Source organism: Podarcis liolepis, assembly GCF_965112155.1.
Source record: "Podarcis liolepis genome assembly, chromosome: 14".
NCBI lineage: Eukaryota > Metazoa > Chordata > Lepidosauria > Squamata > Lacertidae > Podarcis > Podarcis liolepis.
This window is the reverse complement of record NC_139569.1, coordinates 53755499-53780717: the sequence shown is the minus strand read 5'-3', so window position 1 is coordinate 53780717 and position 25219 is coordinate 53755499. Positions and strand designations below refer to the sequence as shown.

Here is a 25219-nt window from a genome sequence, read left to right as displayed (position 1 = left end):
ATTCCCTTGCTGGCTTTTCGGTGCTCCCTCTTCAAGCACTATGGGCCAATGGCCCATCTAGCCTGGCATCCTGTTCTCACCAGATGCCCCCATGGGAAGCTCGCAAGCAGGACTTGAGCACAAGAGCAGCCCCTCTCCCCTCCTGGCTAGAAATGTGTCCTTGAAACCTCTGACTTTTGTGGGGCCAGAACGCACCCAAATGCACAAAGCAAGTGCTACATCTTTTGCCTGCTCACTTTTGCCTCATGCCCTGCCCACTGCTGGCCCAGACATTTGGTAGGAGGAGACCACTGCTTCAGGCATTAGAAGTCCCCTCCAGCAGCACACCCACAGTTGCCTCCTACCGCCCCACTGCCTTGCCATCAGTGCCAATTTTGGGGAAACACCGCATCTGTTTGGGGCAAATTCTCTGATTTCCCCAAGTCACCGGTAGATGGGGCAGAGCACAAAGCGGCACTTTCCGTTTCACCTCAAGCAGTGAAGCAGGATGCTCTTCCCTCGTCTGAGGGAGTGAGACCCTTAGGGTGATAATGGTTCCCTGGCTTCCCTGGAGGATCTGACTCACGGATGTCATCCAGGCATTAATTATACTCAATGTTTTACCCCAGTCTTTTGGAAAAGTAATCTGTGTGTTTTCTCTTTCTGTATCTCAGGGTAACTGGGGTAGCAGATCTTGCAGAGGCTGGAAAAAAGTGACCGGAGGGGATGCCCTCCACGTCACTTGCTTGAAAATCCAAATGGGTCAATGGGCCTAAATAGGCCAGCAAATTCATGGAGGACAAGGCTATCAAGGGCTACTCTGCCTCTGAATGCATTCCCTTCAACATGCTGCGTCTAAAAACCAGAATGTGCATCTTCCTGTCCATACTCCCGTGCGAGTCATGAGACCAGCACAAGATCACAGAGCTTAACAGACATACTTTTCTCAGGGCCGTGCTCTCACGTTTTGCAGTGCTCCATGTGGGAATGTTCAGGGATGCAGGAGAGGATATATTGTTTGATTATATCCTTTCCAACTTGTTTTACAAATTCTACAATTTAGCAGAGTAACATTCCCCTTTTTAAACTTGCACAGCAGATGTGTTTGCTTAGGTTCGCTAAAGCAAGCCTATAATAAGTTTTCCTTTGGGTAATTTCCCCTTTAAAAAGGTAAAGGTACCCCTGCCCGTATGGGCCAGTCGTAACCGACTCTAGGGTTGCGCGCTCATCTCGCTCAAGAGGCCGGGAGCCGGCACCGTCCAAAGACACTTCCGGGTCACGTGGCCAGCGTGACTAAGCTGCACTGGCGAGCCAGTACCAGTGCCGCACATGGAAACGCCGTTTACCTTCCCGCTATAAAGTGGTACCTATTTATCTACTTGCACTTAGGGGTGCTTTCGAACTGCTAGGTGGGCAGGAGCTAGGACCGAACGACGGGAGCTCACCCCGCTGCGGGGATTCGAACCGCTGACCTTACAATCAGCAAGTCCTAGGCACTGAGGTTTTACCCACAGCGCCACCCGCCTCCCATAATTTCCCCTTTAGTCCCTCATAAAAAGATAGACATGACACAGTCTTCTATAAAAGCAAAAAAAAGAGTTTACTCACACATTCTGTTCACAATTGGATCCCAGAAGGCAGACTTAAGTTAGAAAAGTAATATACATCTGGAAACTATCCCATAAGAAGACAGTTCCTTTGTCCTCTCTTGGCTGCAAGCATCTTAGGCTAAGCAGATGTTGCTTCTTCGACGAATGTGGTCAGAGAGAGAGAGAGATGGCGGACCAGTCCTGTTCTTTTGTTACCTGGGCAGGTGAGGTCACGCCCACCTCTAGTCACATGCAGAGGAAGTCTGTCCCAGGCAGGAGAAACAGGAAGTTCTGACTGGCTGGTCCAGACATCCCCTTTTATGTCCACTCTAGTGATGTTGTACTTAACTGCTCTTGTGTTTCACATCCCACACTCCACAATATCATGGCCTTTAAAAAAAGCATTTTTGGCTGGATGAGATCTCAGCACAAAATCACAAGAGATCACAATACCCAAAATAGCCACCATGCTCTTGAGGGGAAAAACAGGGTGTTCCCTTTTTTCAGGACATTTTCAGTGGTACCTCGGGTTACAGACGTTTCAGGTTACAGACTCCGCTAACCCAGAAATAGTACCTCAGGTTAAGAACTTTGCTTCAGGATGAGAACAGAAATCGTGCAGTGGCGGTGCGACGGCAGCAGGAGGCCCCATTAGCTAAAGTGGTGCTTCAGGTTAAGAACAGTTTCAGGTTAAGAACGGACTTCAGAACGAATTAAGTACTTAACCCGAGGTACCACTGTATGTGAATGCCAGTTGCTGGAAACCACAAGTGGGGGGAGAGCTCTTGTGCTCAGGTCCTACTTGCAGGTTTCCCATAGGCATCTGGTTGGCCACTGTGAGAACAGGATGTTGGACTAGCTGGGCTTTTGGCCTGATCCAGAAGGTTCTCATGTTCTTATGACAACCCCTCTAGTGGTGGTGGAATGTGGAACAGGTTCTCAACAATGAGGAGAATGGCTCTTTGGCAATCCATTCCATTGATTTCTGGACCCTTCCTGCCAGATGCAAGAGGGTGGCACAGCAGAGATAACTCCTGAACACCTCAGCAGTGAAGATGAAGACAGCCCTCCAGAGGAAGTCATTTATTCCATCAGGACACCTATCAATGGAAAGGTTGTGTTGAAGCCATCGCCTACCACCTCGGTCCAACGGTTCACACAGGCCCAGATCAACAGCCAGCTTGTTCAGTTCATCCATGAAGGTATGCAGCAGAAGGAGGGAAAGCAAGCTAGGTGGATGGGGAAATTAGGGCATGGGGACATTGGAAGCTCTCTTATACCTCATCAGACCGTTGGTCCATCTTAGCTCAGGACTATCAACACTGACTAGCACTTGCTCTCTGGGCCTATAGAGAGGAGTCTTCCCCTCCACTTCCTGGTGATGCCAGGGACTAAACCTGAGAGTTTCTGAAGGCAAAGTATGTGCTGCAGCTCTCCACCACCAAGTAGGTAAGTAAGTGCAGGAATGTCTTCTCCCAGACCCTGACATCCTGGGCTTCATTCTACAGGGTCCCTGGATGGAGGCTTTTCCTTTGACTTGTCTGATGGGGAGAACATGTCTCCCGGGCACTTCTTTGCTGTGAGCGCCAAAAAGAAACTGGTTATCACTCTGGAGAGCAAGAGAGATCTGATCGTGTGTCCGGGTAAGTTATCTGCAAGGCAACTACATGGGAGCATGGATAGAGCTAATCTGTTGATTTGTGTTTCTCTCAGTTTCTCATTTTTTTCTAAACCTAAGCTCACCTCTCCACTTCCCCACCCCAGACTGCATTTTTTAAAAGTCATTGTGAGAATTCACCAGCATTTTAATGTGCACAAATTTTTCTGTAAAATTTCCATAATTTACACAGAGTCATAGAATTGTACAGTTGGAACGGACCCCAATGATCCACGAGTCCCACCTCTAGCAATGCTAAAGAATATCACACAACCTCTCAAAACTTTGGGGGAACACTTTTTTCTTGTTTCTTTAGGAGTGAAACTGTGGGTGAAGCTTTTACTACACCACCTTCAGATGCTCAGCACCTCCTAACCATTTCTTTCCCAGGCTCTCTTCAGCCAATCAGGAGCCAGAACCTGAAAGCAGTGACCAATGATGAGGCAGAAGCCCAGTCGCTCTCTTACATCATAGAACAGCCTCCAGGCTTTGGCAAATTGGTGAACAGCCAGAAGTGGGAGGACAGAGGGCAGCTGAGCAACTTCACCCAAGACGAGGTAGAAGTCTTAGCCGCTTCTTTCTTGATGTCCCTCATGGTATCATACCTTGATTTTGAATAGAAACACAGGAAGCAATGTTTACTGAGTAAACTGAGTCTGGCCATTGTCCACATGGACAGTAAGGGTTGACGGGTCTACAGCTACTGCAGGAAAAAACTCAAAAATCAAGGTATACTTGAGGACAAACAAAGATTCATTTTCAATTAAGTGGCAAAAAATTATTTCATATCTTAAAAGACTCCAGTAAGAGATACTATTATCTGAAATTCTTACTAACCTCCTACCTTTAAGGGAAGGTTAGAAAGACCTCAAGGACAATAACATGATATTTATTAATAAAACAAATATTTTTATAAAATGTTATTACCCCACAACACCAATAATAATAATAATCATGTTTTGCAGGGAGTGTGACTGAAACTACCCAAATACATTATTTGTGTGTGTGCATTTTTATTTTGGTTTTGGTTCAGGTTTTTATTTTCCCCAGTGTGTTATTAAAATGTATGTTCTTCTTCAAAATAAATACAAAGACATTATTGGTTTGCTTTCACAGAGTGCCTAACCCAGTTTCCTTCTTACACTTATCCAATCAGGTGGATGCTGGGGTAATATCATATCAGCATGAAATGCCACAGGAACCTTTCTGGATTCTTGAGGACACTTTCCACTTCCGAATTTCTTCTCCCTCCATGATCTCAAACCTGTATGTCCTTGGTGTGTTGGTCTCCTTCAACATCAGCTGTCCTCACAGCTCCACTCTGTGGAGAAACAAAGGTAAAAGGAGAGTCAAGATGCCAAAACACACATAGAATCATCAAATTGTAGAGTTAGAAGGGACCCAGAGGGCTATCTAGTCCAACCCCCTGCAAAGCAGATATCACAGCAAAGAGAGCTGTTGTGAAGGAAAAGTTTGCTCCTTCCTAGGAAAGGCATGTGCTGTGATGTCCCTGTGCATAAAGATGACTAAGTTCTAGTAAAATCTGGGGAGATGAGGGGGCATTTGCTAGAAATAAATCCTTTGAATTCTCAGAGAACAGAAGCCCACATGGTGAGAACAGGATGCTGGACTAGATGGGCCATTGGCCTGATCCAGCAAGCCCTTCTGATGTTCTTATTGCTCTCTTGATTTTACTTTCCAGATGAGCTGCAACCTTTCTGTAATCATGCTTTTTTCTTTTTTCTTTCTTTTTTCTTCCACTGTCTCCCAGGCCTCACTGTTTCAGAAGCTCAAAGTGCAGTGGTCAACATCTCATTACTAGATGCTTCTAACCTTCTTGCTAAAGAACCTGCCTCCAGAAGAGCATCGTATGATGTGATATTTCTGGTGACGGAGCTACCCAGCCATGGGACCCTGTCCGTTGCCGATGGACCAGTTGATAAAAAGCATCCCTACTTCCTCCAGTCTGATCTTGCTGCAGGTGACTTGGAATATGCCCACCATGGACCCAGCACCCTGGGTGATCATTTCAGCTTTAAAGCCTGGCTCCGGCCCAGCACAGAGAGATCTATTCAGGCCCCACAAGAAGGGGAGGAGCCTGTCGTTTCTGGGATGTTCAACATCACAGTGAGTGACAGAAATGAAATGCCACCCGTGTTGCTCACCCAAGGCCAGGTTCTGCAGGTCCTCCAGGGTTCCCCTGCAATGCTTTCTCAGGAACAACTGAACACCATGGATCCTGATAGTTTTCCTGAAGAAATCAAGTACAAGATCCTTTCTGGGTCATCCAGTGGCTTTGTAGTCAATATCCATGCTACGCAGGTGGCAATTACCCAGTTTACTCAAGCAGACATCAACGCAGGGCACTTGAGGTTCATCGCCAATGGAACGGACTCTTCTGGAGTCTTACACCTTGCTATCTCCGATGGACACAATCCACCCATCTTAACTTCTTTGGAAATCATAGTTCTTCCAGCAACCACCTGGGCAACAAATCAAATCCCGTTGGAGATACCACAGGGTGTCAACATGGCCTTCCTGTCTCGCAAGCACCTTCTGGGGGCCTCAGGCCAAGAGCAGCAAAATACCATCTATAGACTCATCAGGGACCCACAGTTTGGTCAGGTCAATGTCAACCAAAAGCCCATGAGGGACTTTTCACAGAGCCAAGTGGACAATGGAGAAGTGACATTTACTTTCACTGACTTCATCTCCCCCAAAGATGAATTCCAGTTCCTTGCCACAGCAGGAGATGTCAACATTTCAGGCATTGTGAATGTAATGGTCAAGGCCTTGGTCAAAACCCAACAGGATATCCTTTGGCCAAGAGGAGCCACCGTCCAGCTCAACACTGACATCCTTGACGCAAGTGAACTGGGCAGCAGGACCAAGAGCATCCCAGCCTTCAAAATCCTCCGAGCACCCCAAGGGAGCCATTTTGTGAAACTCTCGAGAGACAAAAGGAACCAGCCCATCTCCACTGATGCCTTCACCCAGCAGGATCTTGAGGGAGGGCTAGTTGGGGTGGAGATATGGGAAAGAGAAGACTCTCAGGAAAACCTCCAGCAGGACAGCTTTCTGTTTGAGTTGGTGGCTGATGGGGTGCCCCCTGCTGTGGAATCAATGGCATACATCACCGAGGCCTTCAATTCCTCAACAGCCTATGGAGTGAAACTGCTCAAAGTGCCTGATTTCCAAGAAGGGGGCCAAAACCCTACAACCCAAAGCATAACCCCTTCTCTGCAGATGTTGACAACTAGGCGCCCAGAGCCAGAAAACACTGAGTATAACTCCAGTGAGACACATGTTCGTCCAACAGCATGGGCTGGGCACATAACAGTTACCAGTGCATTTCCTACGGAAAGGAGCACACTCCTTAGTTTCATTGAAGCCAATATGTTCAGCATCATTCTCCCCATCTGCCTCATCCTTCTGCTTCTGGCTTTGATCCTGCCCTTACTGTTCTACCTCCACAAACGGAACAAGACTGGTAAGCACAATGTCCAAGGCACACCCCCCAAATACAAAAATGGTACATTGGTTGACCAGGAGACTTTCCGGAAGACAGATCCCAACCAAGGCATCCCTTTGACAACGGTCAACACACTGGAGGCCAAAGGAGCAGGACCCAACTCAAAGGGGGTAGGGCCAGGAGGCCAGCAGGATCCAGAACTGCTCCAATATTGTAGGACACCCAACACAGCCTTAAAAAACAGTCAGTACTGGGTCTGAGGACTGGAGCGAGGGACAAAATAGCCTGTCTTGAGGTGGAGCACCATGGGCTGCATGGTTTCCTAAAGATTATCTCACCTCTTTCTCCTCCTCTGCCTCCTCCTGTTGCCTGATTTATATATGACACAGTCCCTGAGATTCAAGGAAGCCCTTCCTGCACAGGTCAAATTCTTTCCTGATTCTCCAGACCTGGTTTTCCTCAAAGATGTTGGCTCAATGGCAGGGAAGTCTCCTGGAATGAAATAAGTGAGACCCTAACAAGGCTGTACATTTTTCAAGGGAGAATAGAAAATTGCAGATTCTCCTCTTAACAATCAAAGCTTTCCTCTGTTGTTTTTTAAAAGCAGTTTTAAAGTTCTTATCAATGCAACAATGTGCTTGAAAGTATATGGAAATCTTAGAACCCAAAAGAGGAACCAACTGCGGTTTCCAAGGATTCATGAGTGGAGCTTCAGTGTGCTCACATAGCTCCTCCTCGTGACTAGCAGAAGCTCAAATAAATTATGCAGAATACTAAGTGCTGCCAGATAAATTATGCAAAACAAGAGAAAGCATACACATTTATCTAATTTATGCAGATTTCAGAATCCTGTTTTTTCAGAGAGTGAAGGTGTCACAGAATAATTGGGATGAGAGTGCTTTTTGAAAAAAAATGTTATTTATTAAGAAGACTTTGTGTGCAGCTTGCAAGCTTCAACCCAGCAGAAACTGGTGGGACATTTTTGCAGACTCTCTGGGGATGTCCGCTCCCCTCTCATCCCTCCTCGCCTCTCCAAATTAAAAATAATAATACCTTTATTGTCAATGTACAACCTCCATCTCCAGGGATCAGTGGTGTGAGGGAGCACTGGGCTGCACTTGTGACATCAGCAGGGCCATCCCTAGGTCTCAGGTTTAGCCACTGAGATATCCTGGCCTGGCAGCCCTAGAGGCAGGGGTGGGATTATGCTGTCGCCCCAAATACATGTGATTAAAAACAACAACAGGGAACAACCATGGGACAAGACAATCAATATCCAAAAGTGACTTTCTCCCCCTAGTCCGCTGTAGTTTAAGAGACAAAGCAGCAGCAACAGCACAGGGAAAAGTTTGGTGACACCTTAATGGTGTTTTTTTAAAAAACAATTTTTATTAACAGACCAATCAAATCAAATCAAATCACATTAATTCCAAATTACAAAGCCAAATTTTAATTTTTTTGTTGGGGGTACCCATATTTCAAGTTCCGAAAGGGATCCAATCATCTTGTTGCTGCTGCTTCACATATTTTTCCTTTTTCTTTGTGACCTCTGATAGTCTCCACAAGGGAGTTGAAACCAATTGTAGTCCTGTGTGGGTTTTTCCATTCATCCAAGGGTCATATTCAGACGGCTGCCGCTTTTCATCGCTTCCATAAATAAACACACTCTTGCCTTCTCCTTAATGGTTGCAAAAATTTACAATTGCATCAGCTTTCATGGGACAAGAGTCCACATGGTTTTGAAAACCAGGTTGCTAGGAAAGGCAGGCAGCCGTCCTTTCTTTCCTGTTTCTCCCTGCCTTGAGCTTCTGAGCTGGAGCCAAGCCTACCATAAGGCAGACTGAGTTAGTCCTGACTCAGGTGGCAGATCATAGAAGGCAGGATGTGGTGGCGAGGAGTTGGAGGACAGAGCAGTCTGTACCATAAGGCTTGCCAGGCATGCCCCTAAGCCTCAGTTATGCCAGAGGACATGGGTGTTTTCCCAAGCCATACCCACACCATACATTTAAAGCACTCCTATAGTGCTTGAGCAGTCATGGCTTCCCCCAAAGAATCCTGGGAACTGTAGTTTGTAAGGGTACTGACCTCACAAACTTTCAGTTCTTAGCACCTTTAACAAAGTACAGCTCCCAGGATTCTGCATGACTGCTAAAGTGCTAGACAAGCTCCCAGTGTTAAGATTTAATTGCTAGTCCAGTTGACCAGTGTGTGGAATGCAAGGGACATCACTTGCACTAGCCCTATTCTCAGTGATTTAATCAGGCACAACTTTCCCTCAAGTGGGGCACGTCTACAGAAATGCCCATGCACACTTAGGTCCCATCCACAAAATGCATTTAAAGTACTCAGAGATACCACTTCTGAAACAGCTATTGTTTCTTGCTTGTTCAGGGTACTAGCAACTGTACTTCCTAGCAACTCTCTGCCCTTCACAAGCTACAGTCCCCAGGATTCTTTAGTGGGAATGGGAGGGAAGCCTGGCAGTTAAAGTCGCATAAGAGTGCTTCAGATGTATGGTGTGGCTGTGCCTTCACTTCAACAGCCCTCTTGGGGGTGAAGCTAAGAATCATAAGCAGCTGCCGAAGCACCATCTGCTCCTCTCTGCTCCAGTCACGTGTTCTGAAACAAACATGGCATATGGCACATGACCCCACTGTGCTCTTGGGTTTCCCCTCCTGCCAATTAACATTCCAGGAGGAGGGAGGGAACTGTGATGCGTTTTGTTCTAGGACTCTGTTGGATGAGAGACCTGGTTCCTTCTTGAAGATTCCAGGCCCATCCTTGAATATTCCAGTTTTATTTTTTAAAAATCAGCTTTCTAGTCCTTTCACTTTTTGTGGCACTATAACATTCTACCTATAGCTTAGTGCACAGCTTCCTCATGCTTTTAAGTGTCCCACCTATGAGCCAAATTTCATTATGTTTTATTAACTATTTAATGCAATGGCATAGCTTTGCATCTATATTAGGCTGTAGTTATATTTTGGCTGTCCTACAGTGGTTCCCTACCGAGTTTATCACAAAATTTCTGGGTTTTCTTGAGTGGGTAACACAGGAAAAAGCTGCCCCGCAAAACTCTGACTAGGGTACTGTGTCATGTGATTGAGGGTTGCATCCATACTCTCCATTTAAAGTACATGGCTTTCCCCCAATAATCCTGGGAATTGTAGTTTGCCCCTCACAGAGCTATGATTCCCAGCATCCATAACAAGCTGCAGCTGCCAGGATTCTTTGGGGAAGTCATATGCTTTAATTGTGCTTCAGACATGGGCTGTGGGTAAGGCCTCCTTAGGCAAAAAGGTCCTGTGAAGAAGAGATGAAGGAGCTGGTCATGTTTTGGCCTGGAGAAGACAAGCTAAAGGAAAATATGATGGCTGCCTTCAAAGAGCCAAAAGGCCACCAGAGAAGATGGAGCAGACTTGTGCTTGTTCTTCCAGAGGGCAGAACCAGAACCAATGGGTGGAAATAGTAAGAAATAAGATTTTGGCTAAACATTAGGAGATTCTTCCTAAAAAGCTGTTTCCCAATGGAATGGGCCATTTTGGAAAGGCTCTCCTTTGCTGGGAGTGTTTAAATAGAGGCTAGGGGCACGGTCAAGGGTACCTTCACCTTTACCTTTAGGGGCATCTCCACACCAGACCAAAAACACCACACCTTTAAAGAATCCCAGAAACTGTAGCTTGCTAAGGGTGCTGGGAATTGTTGCTCTGTGGTGGGGAAGCTACAGTTCCCAGGATTCTTTAAACAACGGGCATTACTGTTAAATGTGCTTTTAGATGTATGGTGTGGATGTGGCCAGGGATGCTACACTGAAAAGATTCCTGCATGGAGTCTTGTTGACCTTTAAGGTTCCTTCCAACTCTAAAATCTCTGTCCAACAGCTCTTACTGTCAGAAAGTTCTTCCTGAGGTTTAATCGGAATCTCCTTTCCCATCACATGAAGCTTCATTGGTATGAGTACTACCCACCCTAGATCAAGTAAAACAATAGAAATGCTTAACTAACTGACCAATCACATCGGTTCTGCCCCCTCCCCCAACAAAAATCTTGGCCACACTCATGTTCCCACCACTGGTGTACACACAACATTAGTCTCAATCCTTATCTCTCCTGTCAGTTCTTATGAAACACTGGATTCTGATGAATTTCTCCCCAAACCTGCTTCAATCCCAATTGAGAAAAATAACAAGCTAAATGTGGTTCAGGCTCAAAGTCAATGAGAGGCAAACAGGTCCCAACTGCCCCATACATTTAAAGTGCTATGATGCCACAGGCACATCTCCGCCCCGCCTCGCCCCCCTGCAAAGGAATCCTGGGAGCTTTAGTTTGTTAAGGTGCTGAGAGTTGTTAGGAGAATCTCTATTCCCTTCACGGAACTGCAATTCCCAAAGTTCCCTAGGGAAGAGGGATCAATTGTTAAACCACTCTGAGAATTGGAGCTCTGAGAGACACACAGAGGGCTCCTAACAATGCTCAGCACCCTTCACAAATTACAACTCCCAGGATTTTGGGGGTAAGCCATGACTGATTAAAGTGGCATGGTGCAAATCATGCAACTGTACACACTTTTCAGTGCTATTTTTCTAGACAAAGAGATGCCGGAATTCACCCTGAATTTTCTTCTCAAAGGGCAATGGTGCCCACCTGAGAGATGCTGGGACTGAGTTCTGGTCTGTTCCAGCTGGAAAAAAGACTTCTTTTAATCCTGCTTCCAGTAACTTCCATTGGCGGAGTTAGCCGCTCAGGCACCCAGAGGCGGGGTGAGCTGCCGGGGGGGGGGGTGATCGGCACCCAGGGGGATTTTGTCACCCCCCTCGGGGATGACACCTGGGGTGAATTGCCCCCACCGTCCCCCTTCCTACGCCCTTGAACCCACCCATTCCCCCAGTCATGAGATTTTGTTGTTTTGTTTTCTGAAGGCACTGGTGATATGGAAATATCCCCTCTTGCTACCAGCGTGAAGCAGAGTATGGTTTTTTGTGGGCAGGTGAAGAATACAAGAGACTGACAGAAGGAAGCCATGCCTAAAAGCTAAACCTGACTATTTGGTTTTTTAAAACTAAAAAAAAACAGTGCTGGATTTATGTATAAGCTAAACAAGCTATAGCCCCACTCTCTTGGGGGCCCCCCCAAAAATTAAAAAATTAAAGGAAAAAAACCTGGATGTACATTTCCAAAATATAAGATAAAAAACAAATAAAATAAAACCTACATACAGCAAGAGTGTTTTGTGTTGTGTAGGCTCATATGATGTAAGTAAAGGGCCCCATTGCCTTCAGAAGCTTAGGGCCTCATCAGACTTAAATCCATCCCTGAAAATAAGTCTATCAGATGTTGCTTCACATGGACTGAGTAATTTATAACAAGGTAAAGAATGCCTGGAATAAAAATGGGCTATTTTTTAACAAAAACGCATGGTCATGTAAAAATTTCTCAGAGGGAGCAGGAACTTGTCTTCAAAGGAAGAGGCAGAGCAGCGTTATTTGACCTTCACATTTTGCAAGAAGAGGAAATCCAGATGACTTTGGAGATAAGGTAGGCACAGATTGGAGTCCTCTCCAGCTTCTGCAATGTTTCCTTTCTTAACACATGGGCTTGCAGCGCCAGCTCCACCATTAGGCAAAATAAGGCCACTCCCTCAGGTGGCAAAGGTGGAAAACCAAAATACAAAAAAAGCAGGTGCAGGACACCAGCTAGAGCCACAACGCTGTTAATACCTTTATAAGCTCAGTGGAGCAGATCTCACGTTCCAGCCATGCACATTTTATTTCATTTCACTTTAAACATGGGCCAGGAGCATAGCTGTGGGACCAGCATCACTCACATGGTCCATCGCTAGTTTCCAGCAGCTCAGAGCCGGGATTGTCTTCACGCTGTTGTTCGAAGAGTCACCTGTCAGCAGCCACACAAACTGCAGTGTGGCAACTTCCTTAAGAACATATGTAATAGGAGATAGATATAGATATGGAGTCTTGCGCCAACCCTGCTAGTGTAAGTAGTGGTTTTGTGTATGTAGAAAACAGCCTTTAACTGCCACCAAGTACACAGAGCGGCAGGGAAGACAGAACAAAAAGGATGAAAACACTTAGAGGAGACTCCCATGTTGAATGTTTGGATTCAAGGTAGATCCCTGGTGAAAGGCGTTCCCCTCCAACTCAATTAATCCCCACCCCTCAAAAAAGCTGTTACTGGTCCCATTAGCTCCTCATCCACCACACACACACATACTTGGAAAGAGACAGATGATCCATTCAGGGACTTGCACAATATCAACCATCAGAGTGTTATATTGCAAATGTGGTATTTGAGAAACTATGTAATGTAATGCCTGCTGTTCCATTTCAAAAGAGGTTCTCTTGTGCTGCACTCTGGTGAACTGTGCTTCAGATGCATCTTGGTTTCTGTTTCTCAGCTGACAGAAAGGGAATGTAAATAAATGGTGGTGAAAGAAGAAAAACGAGCTGGACCAGATGATAAGCAATCCCACATTCTTTCTCTTTTGTCAAGAGGGAGGAGATCTGCAACTTCAGTTCTCTCACACAACCAGCCGAGTAGGGCCATGGGCTCAGCTTTACACATTCTATTTCTATATATCACATCAGCCCTCTGAGGTACAGTGGCATCGCAAGGGGGTCGGGGAGAGTGGTGCGCCCCGGGTGCCATGTCTGGAGGGGTGACAAGAAGGCACCCCACAGGGTGCTCGCACTGCCACCCCCAGGTGCAGCTGCAAGCAGAGGATCCCGCCACCATCTGTACAGCGTTTGAGCAGAACCGGCGGCAAACCGCTCAGCACAACACATGCGCAGTGTCGCATGCATACGCTGTACGTATCAACGTTGCACATGTGCCCTACATAGTGATGCCACGCACGCATCGTACGGGGCGGTGCAATGTGTGTGCAGCTGGAGGCTTGCCCTGCCACAGGTGTCGGTTAGCCTTCGTTCACCCCTGCTTTCAGTGATGTGTTTTCTCTTTTTTGGTGGTGTCTTGAAGTCTTCACCTTGCCAGGCTGTCTTTCCCTCCCCACGTCTGTCCTGCTCTTCTCACACTGGTCTCATCCACACCATGTCTCTCAAGCGTATCTGTGATGGACAGCAGAGCCAGACCAGAGTCTGGGGACCAGGGGCCTGAAGCCTCTCTCTGAGTGGCTAGCCAGAGGAGAGGAGGCAGAGCAGCGCTTTGGGAGGGAAAATAATAGGAGCCGTTTCTGAGGGAGACAGTTGGACGGGGATGGATTTGAGAGGGGAGACAGGGTTCAAGTTGAGGGATAGTGACAGCCAAGGTGGGGGCAGCACAAACATGATTAAAAGTACTCAATTTATTGAGGTTCCCAGCAGATGCCCTCTATGAAAACTTTGCCTGTGATTTCCCCAGAAAAGCTCAACAACTTGGGCTGCCCCCCCCCCCAAATCCTGGCTATACCCATGGGGACAGGGTTCGGGATAGGGATTGGAATTGACTGAAGGAGAACTGGCTCTGATCTGAGTGGAACATCTGCTCTGAGGAGAATATCTATGGCCAGAGGAAGGAGCCTCTCAGCTCAGATAGGAAGAGCGATTTGAGGGTCTGGGGAATGTATTCAGACAGGAGTTCCCTGGAGGGCTGAGTCTGAGCCAGGAGAGGAAGAAGCTGTGGGAAGGCAGACTAAACCCGGGTCTCCTTCCAGTCAGGAGGGGAGAGATCTAGGAAAATAAGATCCCCAAGCCAGTCACAAGGGCTGAGGGGAATCCCCTAGGTCTGTTACACTAACTGGAAATACCTCAGGAGTGGCATTGCTAAGAGAGAGGGGAACTGACGAAATGGGCCCCTTGGTCAAGAACCAAATGAATAAACTGTGAAGGAAGTTGTGCTGTGGCAAAAGTATTTAACTGTGACACCTGTCATAATTAAGTAAAGGAATGAGAGTGAAGGAACAGAAACCGAGTTAAACATTTTACCACCTATTCTAGAAACCGGAACATCTACCTGAAGCATAACAAATGATTTTTAGCAACTGAAGTTTAAGAAATGCTGTGCATATACTACTGTGTTTAAGCCTGTGATGTCCTTATATTTAGTTTAAGTAATAAAAACTACCTGAAAGAACGCATCTCCTGACCCAACTTTGTTTCAGCAACCTCTTTTTGGGAAATAAAGCTTTTCTTGTTTGATGAACTCCTGCCTGAATTGAAGTTTCCCTCACACAAGCCCCCCACAAGATAGCCTGTGGTAAATGGTAGAATCATAGAATCATAGAGCTGGAATAGACCACAAGGGCCATCGAGTCCAACCCCCATTTAATTGGTGTACCGTGAGGTGGGTCCGCTACATTAAATTGGCAGTGAGCAGGGTGAATCCACTCCTTTGTTAATTGGTGGTTAGCGGTTGGATCTGCTACAGCATCCAATGCAAATTTAAAGCACATGACTTTCCCCCAAGAATCCAGGGAAACTCACAAAGCAACAGTTCTCAGCACCCTTAAGAAATCAGAGTTTCCTAATACATGAAATAAAGGTAAAGGTACCCCTGACCCTTAGGTCCAGTTGCGGACGACTCTGCGGTTGCGCGCCCATCTCGCTCTATTGGCCAAGGGAGCTGACTTTTGTCCGCAGAGTTTTTCCAGGTCATGTGATCAGCATGACTAAGCCACTTCTGGTGAACCAGAGCAGCTCACAGAAACGCCATTTACCTTCCCGCCGGAGCAGTACCTATTTATCTGCTTGCACTTAGACGTGCTTTCGAACTGCTAGGTGGGCAGGAGCAGGGACCAAGCAATGGGAGCTCACCCCGTCGCGGGGATTCGAACCGCGACCTTCTGATCGGCAAGTCCTAGGCTCTGTGGTTTAACCCACAGCGCCACCCGCATCCCTTCCTAATACATTACATTAGGGGAAATTACTATGCAAAAATGTGTATATTACGATAAAAGGGACTTCTTTAAAAAATGCAATCTGGTGTGGGACTGTGGAGAACTGAATTTAAGATTTAAAATATGTGAAACAGAGATACAGAAATTGACACATCTGCCCATCCCTAGCTGCAATACAGCAGACCTAGCCTCTAGGGCTCCATTCCCCTCATAAGAGCAAGCGTGGCCTAGTGGTTAGAGCAGGGGTCAGCAAACTTTTTCAGCAGGAGGCCGGTCCACTGGCCCTCAGACCTTGTGGAGGGCCAGACTATATTGGGGGGGGGGATGAACAAATTCCCATGGCCCACAAATAACCCAGAGATGCATTTTAAATAAAAGGACGCATTATACTCATGTAAAAACACCCTGATTCCTGGACTGTCCGCGGGCCGGATCTGGCCCCCGAGCCTTAGTTTGCCTACCCATGAGTTAGAGTGTCAGCCTTGGATCTGGGGTAGACGAGGGTTAAAATCTCCACTCGGCACCCCTGTGGAACCCTAAATCTTCAGGACAAGGAAATAAAGAACTACATAACTTTTAGGAGACATCTGAAGGCAGCCCTGTATCCGGACGTTTTTAATGTTTGATGTTTTACTGTGTTTTATATATGCTGTAAGCTGCGCAGAGTGGCTGGGGAAACCCAGCCAGATGGGTGGGGCATAAATAATAAAATCATCATTATTATTGTTACGGAAAAATCTAGGTGTGAGGCTGCTCAGTCACCCAGCTTGTCACGCAGAGCCCGCAGGTCCCTGCGGAATAAAGGAAGGAGTCCAGCCAAATGGAGCAATAGCTGTAGACCAAAGTTTATTGCGCAATAGGTTCAAAGAGCAAATTTGAACCCCGAGGATGGGATGACAAAGACTTTTAAAACTTTCCCACCATATCCCAGAATACAGTTCGTACAGCATCATTGCTACATCACTGACATGTCACAAAAGGGGAGGGGTTAACCTTGGCAAACATGTCCAGACAAGTCCTTGGTAGAAGATTAGCATAAGCAGACATGGGAGGGCAAGACTCAGGTATAAGATGAGCATAGACAAATATGTCTTAAGTACCCACCACACAAAAGTACAATAGAAGTTCCTTTGCATGTCTGGAGCCCGAGGTGAGTCAGCTGATGAGATTTGGCTTCCTTTGGCTAACAACAAGCCCAGGAATTGTCACCTCCGGGAATTTCCTGGAGTCCTTTTTCAAGGGAAAATAGCTTTGGAATGGAGGGAACAGGCAAAGGAGACGATTTTATATTCTTTTTAAAGCCAGGTAACTTCCCTGAGCTGCCAAGTTGAAAGGATACACTCAGGCATAATATTTGTAACATTTAACTTTAAAGATGTGCCCCTCCGTAATTTCCATATCAATTATTAAGCAGCTCATCTTGGGTGAGTCAGGGCCTCTCTGCCTAACCAACCTCACAGGATTGTTTTGGGATTCAACGAGGAGCGGGTGGAGAACCATAAACACCACCTTGGTTTTTTTTAATAAATATTTTATTGAGTTTTCAGACATGTTGTTGTTGTTTAGTCGTTTAGTCGTGTCCGACTCTTCGTGACCCCATGGACCAGAGCACGCCAGGCACTTCTGTCCTCCACTGCCTCCCGCAGTTTGATCAAACTCATGCTAGTAGCTTCAAGAACACCATCCAACCATCTCATTCTCTGTCGTCCCCTTCTCCTTCTGCCCTCCATCTTTCCCAACATCAGGGTCTTTTCCAGGGAGTCTTCTCTTCTCATGAGGTGGCCAAAGTATTGGAGCCTCAGCTTCACGAACTGTCCTTCCAGTGAGCGCTCAGGGCTGATTTCCTTCAGAATGGAGAGGTTTGATCTTCTTGCAGTCCATGGGACTCTCAAGAGTCTCCTCCAGCACCATAATTCAAAAGCATCAATTCTTCGGCGATCAGCCTTCTTTATGGTCCAGCTCTCACTTCCATACATCACTACTGGGAAAACCATGGCTTTTACTATACGGACCTTTGTTGGCAAGGTGATGTCTCTGCTTTTTAAGATGTTGTCTAGGTTTGCCATCGCCTTTCTCCCAAGGAGCAGGCGTCTTTTAATTTCGTGACTGCTGTCACCATCTGCACTGATCATGGAGCCCAAGAAAGTAAAATCTCTCACTGCCTCCATTTCTTCCCCATCTATTTGCCAGGAGGTGATGGGCCCAGTGGCCATGATCTTCGTTTTTTTGATGTTGAGCTTCAGACCATATTTTGCGCTCTCCTCTTTCACCCTCATTAAAAGGTTCTTTAATTCTTCTTCACTTTCTGCCATCAAGGTTGTGTCATCTGCATATCTGAGGTTGTTGATATTTCTTCCGGCAATCTTAATTCCGGCTTGGGATTCATCCAGCCCAGCCTTTCGCATGATGAATTCTGCATATAAGTTAAATAAGCAGGGAGACAATATACAGCCTTGCCGTACTCCTTTCCCAATTTGGAACCAATCAGTTGTTCCATATCCAGTTCTAACTGTAGCTTCTTGTCCCACATAGAGATTTCGCAGGAGACAGATGAGGTGATCAGGCACTCCCATTTCTTTAAGAACTTGCCATAGTTTGCTGTGGTCGACACAGTCAAAGGCTTTTGCATAGTCAATGAAGCAGAAGTAGATGTCTTTCTGGAACTCTCTAGCTTTCTCCATAATCCAGCGCATGTTTGCAATTTGGTCTCTGGTTCCTCTGCCTCTTCTAAATCCAGCTTGCACTTCTGGGAGTTCTCGGTCCACATACTGCTTGAGCCTTCCTTGTAGAATTTTAAGCATAACCTTGCTAGCATGTGAAATGAGTGAAATTGTGCGGTAGTTGGAGCATTCTTTGGCACTGCCTTTCTTTGGGATTGGGATGTAGACTGATCTTCTCCAATCCTCTGGCCACTGCTGAGTTTTCCAAACTTGCTGGCATATTGAGTGTAGCACCTTAACAGCATCATCTTTTAAAATTTTAAACAGTTCAGCTGGAATACCATCACTTCCACTGGCCTTGTTATTTGCAGTGCTTTCTAAGGCCCATTTGACTTCACTCTTCAGGATGTCTGGCTCAAGGTCAGCAACCACACTCCCTGGGGTGTACGAGACATCCATATCTTTCTGGTATAATTCCTCTGTGTATTCTTGCCACCTCTTCTTGATGTCTTCTGCTTCAGTTAGATCTTTACCACTTTTGTCCTTTATTATGGTAATCTTTGTACGAAATGTTCCTTTCATATTTCCGATTTTCTTGAACAGATCTCTGGTTCTTCCCAATCTGTTGCTTTCCTCCATTTCTTTGCATTGCTCGTTTAAGAAGGCCTTCTTGTCTCTCCTTGCTATTCTTTGGAAATCTGCATTCAATTTCCTGTATCTTTCACTATCTCCCTCGCATTTTGCTTGCCTTCTCTCCCCCGCTATTTGTAAGGCCTCGTTGGACAGCCACTTTGCTTTCTTGCATTTCTTTTTCATTGGGATGGTTTTAGTTGCTGCCTCCTGTATAATGTTGCGAGCCTCCACCCATAGTTCTTCAGGCACTCTGTCCAGCAAATCTAAATCCTTAAACCTGTTCCTCACTTCCACTGTGTATTCATAAGGGATTTGGTTTAGATTGTATCTTACCTGTCCAGTGGTTTTTCCTACTTTCTTCAGTTTAAGCTTGAATTTTGCTATAAGGAGCTGATGATCTGAGCCACAGTCAGCTCCAGGTCTTGTTTTTGCTGACTGTATAGAGCTTCTCCATCTTTGGCTGCAGAGAATATAATCAATCTGATTTCGATGTTGCCCATCTGGGGATGTCCATGTGTAGAGTCGTCTCTTGTGTTGTTGGAAAAGCGTGTTTGTGATGACCAGCTTGTTCTCTTGACAGAACTCTATTAGCCTTTGCCCTGCTTCGTTTTGATCTCCAAGGCCAAACTTGCCAGTTGTTCCTTTTATCTCTTGATTCCCTACTTTAGCATTCCAATCCCCTATAATGAGCAGAACATCCTTCTTTGGTGTCACTTCTATAAGGTCTTGTAAGTCTTCATAGAATTGGTCAATTTCAGTTTCTTCAGCACCAGTAGTTGGTGCATAAACTTGGATTACTGTGATGTTAAAAGGTTTGCCTTGGATTCGTATCGAGATCATTCTATCATTTTTGAGACTGCATCCCAGTACAGCTTTCGCCACTCTTTTGTTGACTATGAGGGCCACTCCATTTCTCTTACGGGTTTCTTGCCCACAGTAGTAGATATGATAGTCATCCGAACTGAATTCGCCCATTCCCGTCCATTTTAGCTCACTGATGCCCAGGATGTCAATATTTATTCTTGCCATCTCATTTTTGACCACATCCAACTTACTCAGGTTCATGGTTCTTACATTCCAGGTTCCTATGCAATATTTTTCTTTACAGCATTGGACTTTCCTTTCGCTTTCAGACATAGAACACATATTAAGCACACAAATACATCTACATTATACATAGGAAAAAAGAAAATAAAAGAAAAAGAAAAACAGAACTTTTCATAACTTTTTTATATAACTTATTGGACTTCCTCGCGTCTCCCTTACCCTGCGTTCTTGGCAATAAAAATTATCAGCAAATTGTTACCTTGTGTCATACCTTATTTTGTACTTCTCAAATGTTAAGTCTCTTAGCTTAAAGTAATTATTATCAATTAATTGTAGCTTAGATTTACCGTAAATTTACTGGAACCATATTTTTCTAAATCGCGCAATTTCTTAAGATTCATACAACTTAAACTGTTTTTGTAAATAGTCTTTAAACTTTTTCCAGTCCTCTTCCATTGTTTCTTCTCCCAAATCTCGGATTCTGCCAGTCATTTCCGCCAGTTCCATGTAGTCCATCAATTGCATCTGCCATTCTTCCAGTGTGGGTAAATCTTGTGTCTTCCAATACTTTGCAATAAAGACTCTCCTCCCCGAAGGGGAGGGGAGGGGTTGTGGTCGGGGCTCGAGCTCCGGCTAGCAGGGGGCGTGGCCCCCTGCTGCCCACTCACCTGGCTGGCGCTCACGCCCCCTCGGTGGCCATCCAACCGGGGGCCACGGAGGGGGCGTGTTCAGCAGCATTTTGCTGCAGCGCCAGCCTTCGCCCGGCCTCATTCTCCCTTCCTTCGCCCCTCACGAGTCACCCACCCTCCACTCCCTTTAGTTAGGGCTCAGGTTTTCGGCCTTGCTATGGACCTTAGGTTGGTCGCCCTGGTTGGCTGGGGGGCCTGGTAGGAGTTTTTCCATTTGGCACTAGGCCAATTGGTTTTTTCGCCTGCCTCGTAGCAATCGTCACAACTTTTTTTTTTGTGGTATTGGTGGGTAGGTTAGGCATTGGAATAATGTGTTGCGCTGTGTGGAAGTGCTAGGTGTGGCCATCGCCTATGCCTTCAATTTTTTAGGGGTATTCCGTTAAAGGAATCTGGGGGTCGTGTATTCCGTCCGATGCCTGCTTGGCGGGAGGCCTTGGCACGACCCTCGGTGACAGCAGGGGTGAGCCTATAGTCGGATCAGCATCGACAGGCTCCACCTACTGGTGAAGAACCCACTTGTTTCGATCCAATGCCTAAGCCAATACCTTTTCAAATGCTGTAACCAATAAAGTTGTGGCCTTTCTCTAGCCCATTAACCTTATATCACGTGTCCTTGTGTCTTCATTTCTCTTCACCGGGGTCGGGTCCTCGAACCACAAGTATCCTTGCCGCTGTAGTCGCATACATAAACACCACCTTGGACTCCTTGGAGAAAAAGGTAAATGCATTAAATTAAATTACATTAATAATGGAAAATGCTGTGGTATTCTTACATGGTCTTTCCTGGTAACATGCTCAGGGTGGAGTTATCCCCACCCACAGGACTCAAAAGCCCCCAAAGGAGGACTTCTTTTGTCTCTGGCTTCTAATCCAGCCCCTGCCAGCCTCCCCTGATCCCAGCACAACAATATGCTGAGAGACAAGCAGAAAGAGAGAGAATTAACCACGAGGTGGCTTTTGTTCCCTGCAACAAAGGGGTTATATAAAACTTAGTGGGAAGCAGAATCTTAAATAACCATGCATTGGTATTCTCTTGCTACTTCCTTCTGAAAGGCTGAATGATCAACCACTTGCAGGTAACCCAGGAAGGGGGAGCTGTACAGATGGCAGAAAAAACTGCCCAGGCTTACAACTCCACCCAGCCTCTGCGCTCCCTCCAGAGACAAAGGTTGCTTGCAATTTGCTTCCTGGCAAAAAGAAATGTATGTTTCAGTGACTCAGCGGCTGCCTCATAAGGAAAGATTGAAGCAGCCCAAAGACCTCGCCCTTGTCCTGAACCCTCAGCCAAATTGTGAGGCATCAGCTCTAGCACATTCTCAGTTGCCTTCCAGAACAAAACAAGGAAGGCACAGAAATTAAGGATAGCGGTGACAGCCGGTCTATTGAGGCAAAGGGCCCCTGACCCACTTGCCTCAGTCTGCTTTCAGCCAGCCCTCAACTGCCCTGTCTTCAGACTCACAACCCGCCCAGGGGTGGCAACACCTATCAGCTTCTTTCTCCTTGAATCATAGAACCCTTGAGGGTCATTTACCCCAGCCCCCTGCAATGTTGCCCCTCGCAGAATTCATTTGTGAGAAGAAAGGGGACTTATGAGGAAAAAAAGCCACTCCTTTTCCCTTATGGGGTACCCAAGAGCTCATAGAGTCCTTTTGTAGGTTCTCTATCGCTAGGAGAAAATAACAGAGACCAGCCAGAGAATATTGAGAAGCAAAGCAGCTGGTAAGCCTGATCTTTATTAAAGCTGTTGCAACAGGGTGCTCCCACACACACACACACACACACAGGAGGGCGAGATGGACCCTGAGCCATGTGCGCAAGCCCTTTTATAGACATTTTAAATTGCCCACCCTGGAGTCCAAGACCACTCCCAGAAACATCATACAGACGTCACAGAAGGAGTGTAGCCCAAGACCATCCCCTTAATACATCAGAGAAGGGGCAGAAATCTGGGTGTGTTGTTTACCTGGGCATCCTGGCCACTCTTTTGTTATGATTACTCAATTCCTGAATCCAGGTCTGCAGCATTCGCGCACCCTTTCCACCTCTCCAATTCATCCCCCAAATCCGGCAGGACCCGGCTGGAACAGAGACAGGCACGCGAAAGCTCTTTCAAAACACAAAAAACAAAACAGTAGTTTGCTGCCACCACTTCCTTATCTCAGAACAGCTCCGAAAAGTAACTTAAAGGAAAAAGATTCAGCTTTACCATGGCACAGACAGAAATCCAACAGGCTCTGGTAGGTGACTAAAGGATTAAGCACTGGTTCAGCTTCCCTGGCAGAAAGGCACAAAAGACAGAAACAGGAAACTTTTTCCAAAATTTATTAAAAAGAAAGGTTATTCAGAACATAAAAGTTGGCACATCTCTTACAAACCCCAAACAGAAAATAAAAACATTTTTTAATATCACTAACTACAGAACATACTCACAATGAGAACAAAAGTACAAAACTAAACAGTTCAAAGAAGTTCTCAGCTGACTCCACACCTCCAGCATCAGGGCAGGCCCTCTGCATAACAATGGCCTCACATGGCAAGGTACCAGGCGAGGTGGGCTGCTGCTTGAGAAGATGGGGTGCTACAAAGTTAGTTTCCTAAGGTTTTATCCCCTTTGAACCCACGTGGATTCAAAACTCAAAAGCCAATCAGTTCCTTAGATCAATTAGCAATTCGTGGATTCAAAACTCAAAAGCCAATCAGTTGCTTAGATCAATTAGCAATTCGCCAATGGTTACATGGAAGAACAATAACTCAGGCTTGTTAGGAGACTTGACAGCTGAATCCTGTTTAGCAAAAGGCCTTGAAGATTAAAAGCATTCCCAGAGCCAGACCAGATTCTTTGAGTTGTAAATTAAGCTTGATAACCCTTTTCACACAGAAACTGCATCTAAGACAGCCATGTGTCAAGACTACAAATCAGCTAGGAGCCTCCTTCCTGCAGATGAAGAAGATAACTTATTCACACTCTTAGAGACAGAGTCTGCAATTAAAGAACCAGTTATACATTCCCAGAATTCTATAGCATTTGGCTCTCCCATAATGCTCCTCTTTTACGTGAGCCAAAGTTTTAACCTACTGAGATTTCCCATTATCACTACAAGGTCACAAGCTCACACCTTATTCATATCTTAAGACAGGATTTGTGAAAGAGACAATGGGGAGATTTTCCATTTCCTTCGACCTTGCAGAGAAATATTTGAGGTCATTTCGGGAGAGAGAAAATGGTTTCAGGACTTTTCCACGGGTTTCAGACATGTGGCTTACATATTTGTATGTGTTTGCTTGGTACATTTATGAACATTTATTTTATATATAAGACCTTAAAATTCTTATAACAGGACCAAACACGAATTTGTTGGCTCTTATTCAACATCTTTATCAACGACTTGGATGATGGACTCAAGGGCATCCTGATCAAATTTGCAGATGACACCAAATTGGGAGGGGTGGCTAACACCCCAGAGGACAGGATCACACTTCAAAACGACCTTGACAGATTAGAGAACTGGGTCCAAACAAACAAGATGAATTTTAACAGGGAGAAATGTAAAGTATTGCACTTGGGCAAAAAAAATGAGAGGCACAAATACAAGATGGGTGACACCTGGCTTGAGAGCAGTACATGTGAAAAGGATCTAGGAGTCTTGGTTGACCACAAACTTGACATGAGCCAACAGTGTGACGCGGCAGCTAAAAAAGCCAATGCAATTCTGGGCTGCATCAATAGGAGTATAGCATCTAGATCAAGGGAAGTAATAGTGCCACTGTATTCTGCTCTGGTCAGACCTCACCTGGAGTACTGTGTCCAGTTCTGGGCACCACAATTCAAGAAGGACACTGACAAACTGGAATGTGTCCAGAGGAGGGCAACCAAAATGGTCAAAGGCCTGGAAACGATGCCTTATGAGGAACGGCTAAGGGAGCTGGGCATGTTTAGCCTGGAGAAGAGGAGGTTAAGGGGTGATATGATAGCCATGTTCAAATATATAAAAGGATGTCACATAGAGGAGAGAGAAAGGTTGTTTTCTGCTGCTCCAGAGAAGCGGACACGGAGCAATGGATCCAAACTACAAGAAAGAAGATTCCACCTAAACATTAGGAAGAACTTCCTGACAATAAGAGCTGTTCGACAGTGGAATTTGCTGCCAAGGAGTGTGGTGGAGTCTCCTTTTTTGGAGGTCTTTAAGCAGAGGCTTGACAACCATATGTCAGGAGTGCTCTGGTGGTGTTTCCTGCTTGGCAGGGGGTTGGACTCGATGGCCCTTGTGGTCTCTTCCAACTCTATGATTCTATGATTCTATGATTCTTCACTCCAGCCACAAGTGCCAGTGCCTCCTTGTCGAGCTGGCTGTAATTCCGTTCCGTCAGAGATAACGTGCTGGAAAAGTAAGCGAGCGGTGCTTCTCTTCTGTCTGGAAAATGGTGACTAAGGACAGCGCCGATGCCAAAAGGTGAGGTGTCGCAGGCAAGGACCAGTGGCCTGGCTTCAATGTACTGTACCAGCACACTGTCCAATGAAAGGAGAGTCTTGACCACGTTGAAGGCCGCCATCTCCTGATGACCCCAGGACCAAGGTGTCTTCGTGCTGAGGAGTTGGTGAAGAGGCTCGGCTACCATCGCTTTGTAGGGCAGGAACATGTTATAA

At 46.0% G+C, this 25219-nt stretch overlaps 1 protein-coding gene across 2 annotated transcripts in view; it reads left to right on the top strand.

The window, feature by feature from the left end:
* CSPG4 (chondroitin sulfate proteoglycan 4) overlaps positions 1–8380 on the top strand; it is a 111233-nt gene extending 102853 nt beyond the window's left edge. For both annotated transcript variants that reach the window (XM_083475497.1, XM_083475498.1), the window contains 5 exons: positions 2572–2770; positions 3077–3211; positions 3616–3782; positions 4382–4562; positions 4997–8380. In XM_083475497.1, the coding sequence (XP_083331623.1) occupies positions 2572–2770; positions 3077–3211; positions 3616–3782; positions 4382–4562; positions 4997–6957 (2643 nt within the window). In that variant the 3' untranslated portion in view covers positions 6958–8380. The remainder of the gene's footprint in view (positions 1–2571; positions 2771–3076; positions 3212–3615; positions 3783–4381; positions 4563–4996) is intronic.
* The last annotated feature ends 16839 nt before the right edge of the window (positions 8381–25219 follow it).